The sequence below is a fragment of the Lytechinus variegatus genome, chromosome 11 (genome assembly GCF_018143015.1).
Source record: "Lytechinus variegatus isolate NC3 chromosome 11, Lvar_3.0, whole genome shotgun sequence".
NCBI lineage: Eukaryota > Metazoa > Echinodermata > Echinoidea > Temnopleuroida > Toxopneustidae > Lytechinus > Lytechinus variegatus.
Genome location: NC_054750.1, coordinates 12,484,366 through 12,497,799, shown reverse-complemented (window position 1 = coordinate 12,497,799; position 13,434 = coordinate 12,484,366). Strand labels below are relative to the sequence as shown.

Below are 13,434 nucleotides of genomic sequence, written 5' to 3'. Positions count from 1 at the left end.
TGGTGTCCTATTTGATGATCACTTTACTATGCAAAATTATATAAAATCTAAATGTCGATCTGCGTCATATGCATTGCATAAGATTGGGAAAATTCGACCTTATGTTGATAGAGATACCTCTGAAAGGCTGGTGCATGCTTTTGTCATGTGCCACTTAGACTATTGCAATAGTCTATTGTATGGAGTACCAGACACTCAACTCCAGAAACTTCAGGTCATTCAAAACTCGGCTGCTAGGATTGTTACCAGAAGAAAAAGAAATGAATCTGTATCATCTGTATTAAGATCCTTGCATTGGTTGCCTGTCAGGTCACGTATTAAGTTCAAGATCTTACTACTCTCTTTTCAGTGTTTTCGACAAATGGCTCCAACTTATCTGTCAGAGTTACTTGTAAAATATGAACCTGTTCGAAATCTTAGATCACTTCATAAGGATTTATATAACGTACCGATTGTTAAGACAAAGTTTTATGGTGAACGGGGGTTTGCGCATGCTGCGCCAGAACTCTGGAATAGCATCCCACAAAATTTAAGGCAAGTGGACACAATTGGGCAATTTAAAACTGCATTGAAAACATATTTATCTAACTGAAAAGAATATCAACAAAGCATTACCAGCAGCTTACCCCTCATCTTTTATTTTTCTTCTAAAGCGCATTGAGATCTTTGTAAGGTGTAATGCGCTATACAAAAGCTGTTCTATTATTATTATTATTATATAAAAGATTTTAAATTCATATAACAAATTTAAGAAGTACAATTCAATGTTGCACTTAATTCAAAACCCATGTCATTTTCACCGGATTTTGCATGGTTGTAGAGAAAGGTATACGAAAGATGTGTGAACATTAGAAATTGGGGGTTCATTTGCATGAGCTAAAATTTTAAACATACTGGCCTAATCGAAAAGGGGCCAGTTATGGACTGCTTGCTGTTACCCATGAAGACGATACATAATTATCCAACAATCAAATTATGCGAGCCGAAGCGCGAGCTGAATTTTTAATGTATTCTGACCTGAAAATGGACTAAGCACCTTTTGTTATCACGAACAGAGGAGGCCTATATGTATGTAAAAAATCAATTGATGCGAGCACGAAGATCGAGCGAGCTGAAAAAAGTCAGATTTAGATACAAAGCCGGAACACTAAATTCGTAGTTTGTAGTCATGAAAAGGATGCATCGGCATCTTCCTAAATGAATAATGCGAGCGCGAGCACAAAACTTTTGATATTTTGATCTGAAACTGGATAATTTGAACACGTTTAAAATAAAGAACATGTTATCTCAATAAACGGGCGTGCACGAAGCGCGCGCTAATTTATGATATTGAGACCACAAAACAGACATTTTACAGAGGATTTTTTAAAATTAATTTGTAAAGCAAACAAAATAATTATAGCTCTATGTCCGACCTGAAATGTACTTTGTATATTAACTTAAATAATATGTATATTTTAAAGCTCCATTTCAGCTTATTGAGCAAGTAATGTTTCTCGTCAAATAGGCAATGCGAGCACCATGGTGACATGAAACATTGTTTTTGCATTTTCTAAGTTATCCCCTCATATTGTATTCACTCGTTTTCCTCTCATTTTTCTGTTCTTTTTTCTCCTCCCCCTTCCCATTTTCTTTTTCCCCGTCTTTTTCCTTTTTTAGGAACGTCGAGGAAGAGGGGGGGGGGCTGCGTCCCCTTTAGGCCCCCTTGATTCACCTATGATAATTTCAATAATATTTATTTCATTTTCTTGCATTTGTCTGGAGTATGCTAAGCACCGCCTCCTTAAAATCTATAAGATCTCTAGGTCTTCATACGATACCACCTCATAACATTTTGTTTTTGGGGGGGACAATAACGTTTTTGACAAAGCAGTAAATATGACAGTTTGAATGATGTGGTATTGTATAAAGACTTGTGAAGCCAATTTTAGCAATGGCACATAATAATCATGATAATGGCAAGTTCCCGGGGGGCACTTACATTGACGATTGGATACCATGCGCAACAACAAAAAACACGTAAAAAGGATGTCTTTTTCACGATAGGGCACGTTACGTACGTAACGTGATAAGGGTGACAAAAACAAAAATAATGAAAAAGGGGTATCTATTTCACTAGGAAAATTAAGTGTCTAGGGTCGAATTTGCGGGATGATAAAACAAAATAAAAATGTTTTATAAAGGATTTCCTTTTTGCCCTAACACTTCGTGTTTAGCATGTTTAGAGTCCGATTTGCGCGAGGTGTAGAGTGGGGTCGTACTAAACCAAATAAGGTAAAGCCGACGACCGAAGGACCCGTAACATATTTTTAGGGGTTCATTTCAGGGAATATTTGCCATGAGTATCGTATTGTTTCCAATAATTGTTAAGGGTAGGGTTTCACACGCCAATACTTGTTAAGGGGTGCATTTTCATAATATGGAAATTACGTGTTTAGGGTGCTTTTCGAGACCCCATGGTCGCGCATGCATGGTATCCACTTGTCAATGGAAGTAGCCCCCCCCCCCTCCGGGGGGGGGGCAAGTTGCATGACATTGTGTATTGTTGTGCTTATTTCGGCCTCCTATTACAATTGTAGGTGTATCAGTTGAAGACCATAGACTTATATATCCCTTTCTCAGATACTTTTATCAAAAATACAGCTCACACCTCGCGCTGGCTGGCTTTATTTATTATACTTATGCATCATTATACCGAGTGTTTCTAAAAAAAAGGTACCGAAGTTCAAAGGTCAGCTTTATCAACATTATTTATTCTTGTGATTGCTGTTTTACATACTTGAGTAACTCATCAACTTTAATTTGACACCTTCTTTGCGTCACAGTTGTCATCGGTCACAAAGTTATGGTCAGTCGAAGGCCGCAAAGGGTGCAAAACCTACTTTTCCAAGTTTTGGGTTTTAATGTACATGCACGAAACCCACCTTTGTTGTAAGGTCTCTGTTTCATCAGTTTTCCCTTCCAAATTTCAGTGAAATGCTATCCCCATTGTTAACCTTTTGTGAGTTACTGGCATTTACATATTAGTTGTCTTCAATCTTTGTTGAACACGTCGTTCACCCCAAACCTTTTGCACTGACACTCTTTAACATTTTCACAGTACCTCATAGTCGATGCTGCATATCTTGCATTGCTCTTCTACACAGCAAAAACTGTGGTGTTAACCGGTGTACACAGAGGACCACACCAGTTATTTTACACTGGTATTAAATTGGTGTTAGTTTCACACCTATAGGTGTTATTACAACACCTTTGTTGTTACATTTACACTCTTTGGTGTTATGTTTAATCTCTAGGGTGTAATGTTAACACCGCAGGTGTGGTCCTCTATTAACACCAATTGGTGCCAGTTTTAACACCGCAGTTTTTACATTGTATAAAACCATTGGGGAATCGTGACGAAGAACATCTTATGCCTGCAAATTAGGATGTGCTGAACCGAAATGCTAGACACCATATGCAGTTTTGTTACATTTACTCGCAATATGTTATAAGGGTAATATTTCACTGAAATTTGCAGGGAAAAATCTCTGTTGAAACCAAAACATTATAACGAGGTGGGTTTCGACTTACGTGCATATACATTAAAACCCCAAAATTTGAAAGAGTGGGTTTTGTACCTTTCGCCTTCGATGGACCATAAATTTTTGACCTGTGACAATTGTGACCTAAAGAAGGTGTCAAATTACAGTTGATGAGTTACTTAAAGATATCGAATAGAAATCCCAAGAATAAATCATGCATTCTTGATATACCTGACCTTTGAACTTCGGTTACTTTTTTCGAAACACCCTGTGTATATAATTTATGCAGATCGGTTTATTAATATAATTAGCTTGCGCCTTGTGCTTGCATATTTGTTTTGTGAGAAATGTAACAGATTCTACCAATTAATTCTCACAAATAGTCCGTTTCAGTTCATCAATAAATTTAATCTCGCGCTTTGCGCTGGTATTATTTATGTAGGCTGACAGTACTTCAACTTGAATCTCTAGAAACTCGCTCGAGCAGCCGTTCGAGAATAGTTTTCCGCCCCTTCTCTTATTGGACAAAGCTGGTTCCGCCCCTGACTACGTTTATGTTGAACCTGAAGATTTGGGATATCCATTTCATCTCAAAGTCAAGATTACCAGTCTTGCGAGCGGATGTGTGAAATATATATAAACCCCTTCAATATACTTTTACATATTTTTTTTTCACGCAGTTTGATCAACGTTATCAGGCCGGGATCAGTGAAAAAAATCAACTCAAGTAAGATGGCTTTTAAACAGGTAAGTACGTTAATTCCAAATAGTTTGTAGAGTATAATAATAATAATGTTGTGGATGATGGCAATTTCGTGACATCATAGTCATTTGGTGTGTCTTTGCTGTATTCTAAAAGCCAGGTGCTAAAATCGTTTAATTTGCATTGTTACGTCACACCTTCACTAGGAGCAAATAAACGAATTTTTATAGAAACAACGTGTATAGGCTATGGCAGGAACATGTCGTCTGTTTGTGTAAAAGGAAAACATTGTATTGTATTCACTTCACTGTTTGGGGCTTTACTACTGGTATGTTCGAAAATTTGATAAAAAAAAACTTTGTGAGGCCTTCAGTCACATAAGATCGTTGTGTATAAGCAGCCTCGAAAGTGGCAAGAGTTACATATCGCTCAATACTTGTTTCTAAGCGCTTTACGTGTATATTGTTAATAGATCCATCACCTTTTCGCAATAAAGTGCACCATCTCCTCTCTCTGGAGATCTACATGGCGACAAGGCAACTGTTTTAGGACAAGTTCATCCCAAAATAAAGATAATGTTCAAAAGAAAGAAAAAAAATACAATTAGCATAACGCAGGAAGTTGTAAAAATTGGTTGTAACATAAGAGAGTTATGACATTTTAAAATTTCGCTTAATTTTACAAAACAGTATATGCACATCCTGGGGGTCGTTTCATAAAGCTGTTCGTAAGTTAAGAGTGACTTTAAGAACGACTGGTGATCCTTTCTTACGCGCTAAACCAATGCATCGCCTATGGTGTATACCATTTACCAAAAGAAAGGATCACCAGTCGTTCTTAAAGTCGTTCTTATCTTACGAACAGCTTTATGAAACACCCACCTGGTCGGTATGCAAATGAGGAGACTGATGACGTCATCCACTCACGATTGTCTTTTGTATTTTATTATTTGAAATACTCAAAATTTTCCCTTATTGTCATGTGAAAGAAGGATTTATTCCTCTCTGAACAAGACAGAATTCAAAATTTGGTTCAGTCAAGATGGTCTCTATTATAAAAATTGAAATATTTTATATTTTAAACATTAAAAACAAAAGAAACAGTGAGTGATGGACATCATCGACTCTCTCATGTGCATGTCTCTAACTTGTTCATATAACTATTTATTAAAAAATAAGCATAATTTAAAATGTCATATCTTTCTAATTTTACACCTGATTTTGATGAAATTTTCAGCGTTATCTTGTTGGCCTTTTCTCTACTGATTCAAATGAACATTTTTCTGGGGTGGACTTGACCTTCTTAAGTTCCTTACCAAAAGAAAATAGCACCAGGGGGATTCGAACTCTTGACCTTTAGATTTAAGTGTCAAGTGACTAAACCACTACACTTCTGCAAACAGAGGCCTACAAATTATTGTTAAGTCGCTTCATTTAAATTGTGGCTTAGCGGTCTCAACTGATGGGGCCCATTTCATACAAGTTGTTATAAATTGTAACAACTGTTAACAGCTACTGAAATCCTTCATTCTGACTGGCTGTCAGTTTTATTTATTTTTTAGTATTTGTGGATTTGTTATAAAAAAATCGTAATGAAACGGGGCCATGGACTTCAAAACAAAAATGAATATTAATCCAGGTATATAATTCCTTTAATTTTTGGGAGCATCTCGATTTTCGGCAGACATCTTGTACTCCTACTTTGTTTGCTTTTAGAGTGTCTTTCCCCAAAAGACAAAGTCACATTCATATCCTCGATGTTTGTTCATAATTATATTATGTTAACCTTTCAGAAAATTATTATTTAGCTTTCATACCGATGATACCATCCACAATGACAGGCCTTTTGTTGTTGTTGTTGTTGTTGTTACTCGAATATGACAATGAGTTTCATTCCACAAAGTGCTCGCAACTTTCAAAAATTGCGAAATGAGAATGAATTTATTTGAAATTAATCATCAAATGTAGGAAGAACGATAGGTGTTTGTGGCAAATTATATCCCATGTGATACAGTGCTGCCCCCAGAATTAGATAAATCCAACACCTTTAATAATATGAAATATGACAACTCATTTTCCTTTGCAGATGGAAAATATTGGGAATTTTTTGACAGGATGCGAAAACCTAGGAATGAACAAGGTGGATCTGTTTCAAACTGTGGACTTATACGAGGCAGGCAACATCCCACAGGTAATTATACTGTTTATGACCTCCCAATGACAAGAACATGATCATAAAATTGATCGTCATTTTACTCAACGCCCGCTGCACACTATACGCACTCCGATCACGACACGATTTTTTTGTTTTAACAAATCACATTTTCATCTACGTTGAAAGATCCAAGGGGTCCCCTGGACCAGCGCCAGTTGGTGCCAGTTCGCGCCAATGCTAATCGGCTTTGGCGCCTAGTGTCGCCAATAAGGTGCCTTTTGTTTTTGGTGTCGTTTCGCGCCCGCGCCACCACACGCCAGAACTTAGGAGACAGTTTGAGACACTGCACGCCACAAGGCACCTTAGCAACACTAAACGTCGTTTGCATTGGCGCGAACTGACGCTAACTGGCGCCGGCTCAGTGCACTCATTGAAATTCTGCCTTGCTGCAAGATTCGTGATCGGAATAAAGTCCAAATCCACTTCAAGCCTTAGCAGATGATGTCTTCATTACGATTTGGAAGTGAATTTGCTTTTATTCCTACATTTGGAGTTTTGGACTTGTCGAGATGGCAAGCTAGGCCCGGCGGCGCGTTTCCGTTTTACACCCTGGCGAAGGCATTTTCCGGAAAAGTAGCCAAAAAGCGTCTAGTGAAGAGTCTACGTCTACGTTTGTTTACATTATCAGCTGGGCGCGCGATCCAAAGTCCGCACCGAAGTTATCCGCAGAATATACCGTACTTGCAAATGCAACTGATGAGCTTATCCAGGTTCAATACGAATGTTTGCCTTGATCATTTGCCTTGCCGATTTGCTGATGTCTGTCTTTCTCTCTATCTGTCTATATATCTATCTCTCAAATTCTATCTCTATCTATGTAACTGCAGTATCTATATATCTAATAATCTTCTCTGTCTCTCTCATTCTTTATCTAACATCTATCTATCTCAAATTCTCTATCTCTCTCTATCTATCCATCCACCTGTCTGTCTTTCTCTATTTCTCTCTCTCTACCTACCTATGTAACTACAGTATCTATCTGTTAATTTGTCGCTCTTCTCTCTCATTCTTGATCTATCTGACATCTATCTATCTCTCAAATTCTCTATCTCTCTCTCTATCCATCTATCTATCCATCTGTCTGTCTTTCTCTATTTCTCTCTATCTATTTATCTATTTTTTAACTAGAGTATCTATCTATCTGTTAATTTGTTAATAATCTTCTCTGTCTCTCTCATTCTTTAATTATCTATTTAATATCTCTCTCTCTCTATCTATATATCTATCCATATATCTATCCATCTGTCTGTCTTTCTCTTATTCTCTCTATCTATTTATCTATCTATTTTTTTAACTTATCTATCTGTTAATTTGTTAATATTCTTTGTCTCTCTCCCTCTTTATCTAACATCTATCTATCTGTCTCTCAAATTCTCTATCTCTCTCCCTCTCTAGCATCTGTCTGTCCTTTTTTCTCTCTTTCTCTTTGTCCGTCCATATTTCTATCTATAACATCTCTCCCTCTCTCTCTTCCTCTCTATCTATCCTTCTCTCTCTCTTTCTCTCTCTCCCCTCTCCATATCGACCTCTCTCTCTCCCCCTGGCTCTCTCTATCTATCTATCCATCCATCTCCCCCTCTTTCTCTCTCTCTTTCTATCTATCTATCCACCTCTCTCTCTATCTATCTGTCTATATCTATTTATCAGTCTTCTATATCTATCTTTCGGCAGCTTCTAAGTGTATCAATCCACCAAACTTCAATTTGTCTTTCCATTATAAGTATCTGTTTATTTTGATTTTGTCCGTCATTCTATTCATTTAGTTAATAATTTATTTTTAGAAAAAAAAACTATCATAAACAACGCGACTGCAAAAACATGTTCGGATTTCACTCCTGACTGCCGAAGTGCCGAGGAACTCTGATCAGTAACTGTGCAAATTGCATGCGGTGGTGGACTCGCCTGTGTCGCACGCTGCATGCAACCAGCGACGTGTGTAGACTCTTCACTAGTCGCTTTTTGGCTACTTTTCCGGAAAATGCCTTCGCCAGGGTGTAAAACGGAAACGCGCGGCCCGCGCTATGCGGCCGGCACGCTAACCTGACATAATGAAAAGTTGTTTGTTAACATAGCGAGATACGTTATCTCTTCAAGTCAACATGCAAAATGTGGTATGTCGACATGGCGTGATATCGCCAAGTCGACATACAAAAAGTTGTTTGTCGACAGTTGACATAAAAAAGTAAATGGCTGGATGTAATTTTATATCCACAGCGTGCATGCCAGTGTATGTTGATCTGAAACCCCAGTAACCCCTGTTTCCAGGTCCATGGTCCACTCATAAATCAGTCACGTGCATTGTTCTCACATTTGTGACAATATTATTACAAATACGAACAATTCAACCATACAAACCTACTTGCGAATGTGGTAATGTTTAGAAGTAGCCTTAGCATATGCGGTTTGCCTTTCATCGTTTTCCGGAACATTAGTAGGAATTCATCCGTTCTGAAATGACAATCCCCACTGTATGCATATTTTGATGGCACAAGGCCTGGCCGGATACTCTCATTACTCCATTGATCAGTACTGTTCCGCTGTATTTCTCCCAGTTTGTGATCATCCTTGTTTTCATTTATTAATCTTTCCTTTCTCTCACAGGTCGTCAATGGCATTTTCGCTCTTGGTAGAAAGGCGCAAAAAGTCGGTTACAACGGGCCGACGCTTGGTCCAGAAGAAGCAACACAGAACAAACGAGAGTTCACCGAGGAGCAGCTGCGAGCCGGTGAAGGAGTGATAGGACTGCAGGCTGGTTCTAACAAAGGGGCCTCTCAGGCTGGTCAAAATTTTGGAAAGACCAGAGCGATTTTAGATTAGAAGAGGAAGTTGGGTCTAGTAGATTGTGTGACCATGTTGATGTATTTTAATTCGGATAAAATTATACAAACGCATTGCACCCGCTGGTCACGACAGGGGGGGACCACCCTCTTGCATACAGGCTTTGGTTAAAAAAAATCAAAAGTTAGATGGGGAAAGGCCCTATCGGAATAGCTCAGTCACATTTTCTCTAAGGCGGCCTTGCATGCGGCAAGTAAACAGCCGTTTTAGCATTTTTGGGGCAATAGTTACATATTATTGGTGATTTGCATAAAACTGAATAAAAGGGCTGTTTTCGACTTGCCGCGGGGCAAATGTGACTGAGGAATTATTATCATTTTTGTCACTAAAACAGTAATATTCATATTCTACCAGTTAATGGTTTTATGCTAGATCTTTTAAATGATTAAGAGCTAAATTGTCTCTACACGGTGCCTATGTAAGAATGCGTGTGAGTCCGCCTATCCCATTAGCTATTTGACATTACAACTTATATGCCAGTGGGATTATGATCATTTTGATAATAATGTTCAATTCCTGTAGAGCACATACCACTATACTAGCTACTTGGATATTATTACTACTGGGAATGTCTTGAAATTGTTGATAGAAATGCTCAGATAATATCAAGAAATGATGGGAAATCATCCAAGGTTATTTCTAGTATTCAAAATAGCTGGACAGTCCTCTGACTCCTCTCTTTTAGGAAGAGAAAGTTGTTTAACTCTGGAGGTGTATATTTTATTTTACCGGTTCTCATCTGATCAACAAAGGGCCTATTATCTGATTATGCATACATCATTCCATCCTAGGTATGTAGTTACCTAGTTTAACAGCTGTTTAGCAGCTATCTAGTCTTATTAGTTTCAACCTTTGATACTCTTGTATGAATTTTTAATTGATTTTCTTTTCATCTTTGTTTGGATTAAACTTAAACCAAATACTACTATTCTTAAAGCAAATATGCTGTAAACGCCTTTGAAGCGAAGAGTTAGCTAAATGGCTTTATGCAAAGAGCAGTACTGCATATAATCTTGATTTATCTCATTATTTATCATTTATATTTTGTATATGTTATAGTAGGTGGAGGCCAATTGTGTTTTGTAGATTTCTGATGATTTTAATCATTATTTGAATAAAAGGAAAATGGTGTATTATTGATCAAAGTTGACGATGGCAGATTTACACTGCCAAAACACCGGTGTTGATTTAACACCATCCCGGTATCTAAGGAAACAACACCAGATAAGAATCAAACTGATCTTGGTTTAACAATGATTAGTGTTGTTTAAATGCCTATCTGGTGTTAGCCCAAAGCCGAAGTGGTGATTTTTCAACACCTCTGGTGTTTTCCGATAAACTTTTTTTTTCCAGAGCTTGGTGTTAAATCCCGCCAATATGAGGGACAACTTCTAGGCACTTTTCATCGGTGTTACATTATTATATCGTGTTCAATGTAGACACTTTTTGTATTTATGTATGCAGGGCCTTTAAGAAAAACCGTGTTCAAAACCCTGATAAGGCTTCACCGTGTAAAGTAGACAAAACGATAAATAATATTTCAAAAAGGATATGACGTTCGGGTATTAATTCATTCTCTAAAAACTATAACTGCTTAACTACCAAATATGAATGCCTACATTAAAAAAAATGTATAATTCTTCGAAAAATTATCATGCGTATCGCCATGTGGAAAATCCATATTTAAAAAAAAACACCAAAGACATGCATGGGTAGCATTTTAGTATTGAAAATATCAGTCTTCCGAACTGTCAAGATCTTAGCCCAAATTACGTAACAATAAAAGTACCTGTGTGTTTGGGGTTTAAGATGCATGGGGTTTCCCCAAGAACACATAGTTCATCCCGTGATCTGAAACAAAATGTATCATATGGTCGTGTAATGATTTCGCTCAATATTGATACGAATATGAAATATTTTTTATTCACATTAGCAATAGCAACCACATTTCAGTCCTGTAATGGGATTTATTAACGGCTCATGCTTTTTTTTTCATAAATGTCCCGGTTATTGATCGAGAAATTAGTACTCCTAAATCAATCTCTTCAATGTTTACCTTAACAGAGGGGACCTTAATGAACTTAAAGCACAGGTACACCCCCAACAAAAAGTTGATTCGAATAAAAAGAAAAAAAGCAAACGAGCATTGCACTGAAAATGTCATCGAAATCGGATGTAAAATAGAAAAGAATTATGACATTTTTTAAATTTTCGCTTAATTTCACAATGCAGTGGTTGAATGCACAGCCTGGTCTGTATGCAAATTTGGGAACCGATGACGTCACTCACTATTTCTTTTGTATTTTATTATCTGAAATATTCAAATTTTCTCCTCGTTGTCATGTGGATCAAAGTTTTATTCCTCCCGGACCATGTGGAATTACCATTGTTTAAGTATTTTATGGTTCAGTCTAGTTGGACCTTATTGTTAAATCTGTAAATTCAAACAATGAATAAAAGAAATAGTGAGGGACATCATAGACACGACTCTCTCATTGCATGTCACTAAATTGTGCATATAACTGTTTTGTGGGAAAAAAATTAGCGAAACTTTAAAATGTCATGATATTTAACATCCGATTTTGATGAAATTTCCAGCGTTATGCTTGTTTTATTTTTCTCTCTTGATTAAAATCAGCATTTTCTGGGGTGGGCTGGACCTTTTCACCTTTTTTTTGTGAAAGTGGATCATTCTATTTAAACAATGATTAGAGTATACTATTGACAAGAATCTATATTCATCTCTAATAATATAGGCACATATGAAAAGGAATAGGCCCTATCTACGAATTCGGGAGGATCATGGCCCGTATTCTGAAGTCAGGTTAAACTTAGATCATGGCTATAACTCTGTGCTGAAATATGGGAAGCAAAACGTGTCATTTTTTTTATTAAGTTGCATGTATCTTATGTGCTCTTTATACTGATTCATCGATGGTGAAGAAAATCATCTATTTATACTTCCTAGACAATTATGAATGATTTGAGAGCCAAATGAGCTGAAATATGATTATCTATACCGTTAGTGACTTATGTAACAATTGGCTATCCATACTTAAACCACAAGTTTAAACCCGACTTCAGAATACGGGCCCATGGGTTTTGTTTGGAGAATGTGCTGCAATGCCATCAATGGCAATCGACAATCGAATATCTGGGAGGTAATTTACTAGGTTTTTTAACTGACTATAGCGTACTCCATTCATTCTCGTACAGTATGTATAGTATACTGTTACGTCACAGTTGTAGTTAGGTTTGGTTGCCTTTTATCAAGGATTTATGCATCAATTTTCCAATGCCTTATTTGGGACTTCTTTTTAACTCAGTTATTTGTCATTGATGGATCACAATCTTAGGTTCAAAATTAGATTTCATGAATGGGTTCCAAGATATTCGGGCTGAAAGCAGTTATACGTCTAGTATGATATTTGTTTTGTAAGGCAGTAGTGTATTTCATAATAAAGTGTGTATTATATCAAGTGAGTGGGGTGGAAAGTGTGTGTTTTCTTTTGGCTTGTTATAAAGGCCATGTAAGTTGTGCGTAACTTTCTGGTAAATTTCTATGGGCAGCAGAAAGGTAAAAAATTAAACGGCCGGGTAAAAGTGGAGTGTAATACCTCGGTCACATTTGCACTGCGGTGGCCGTACGGCATGACGAAAACAGCCGTTGTAACGTTTTTGTTCCAGCTACACAATTGTAGGTGGTTTGAATAAAAATGCATACAACGGGTTTTTTTTCTACTCGCCGTACAGCAAAATGTGACCGAGGTATAAGATCGCAAGCCGGCCAATGTTTCCTACGGTTTCTTTAAAAGTACAAAACTACAAGAAATTACACAAGTGATAGAGATCAATAAACAGATGCTGGATTAAGTATTGAAACAGATTTGAATCATCAGAGTAATATCAGATAATACATTCAAGTATTACGATGAAAAATGTCTAAAAGAAGGGGAAAGAGGCAAGAGAAAGAGAAAGAAAACATGAGAAAGGGAAAAAGATAGGGGAAGTGCATGAGGGGGGATAACTAATAAATGAGCTGGTCAGATATGTACATGCGCAGATCATTTAAATGTCAGTAAGGGTATTAAGATGTCAAAAAGATGTGAAAACATACAATTTAGGTGGTTATCCCTGGAATTTGCTACCACACTG

At 37.2% G+C, this 13,434-nt stretch overlaps 1 protein-coding gene across 1 annotated transcript in view; it reads left to right on the top strand.

The window, feature by feature from the left end:
- LOC121423749 (muscle-specific protein 20-like) overlaps positions 1–12,762 on the top strand; it is a 30,328-nt gene extending 17,566 nt beyond the window's left edge. Inside the window, exons 3-5 of the mRNA XM_041619232.1 lie at positions 4,205–4,271; positions 6,313–6,417; positions 9,043–12,762. Of these exons, the coding sequence (XP_041475166.1) occupies positions 4,205–4,271; positions 6,313–6,417; positions 9,043–9,258 (388 nt within the window). The 3' untranslated portion in view covers positions 9,259–12,762. The remainder of the gene's footprint in view (positions 1–4,204; positions 4,272–6,312; positions 6,418–9,042) is intronic.
- The last annotated feature ends 672 nt before the right edge of the window (positions 12,763–13,434 follow it).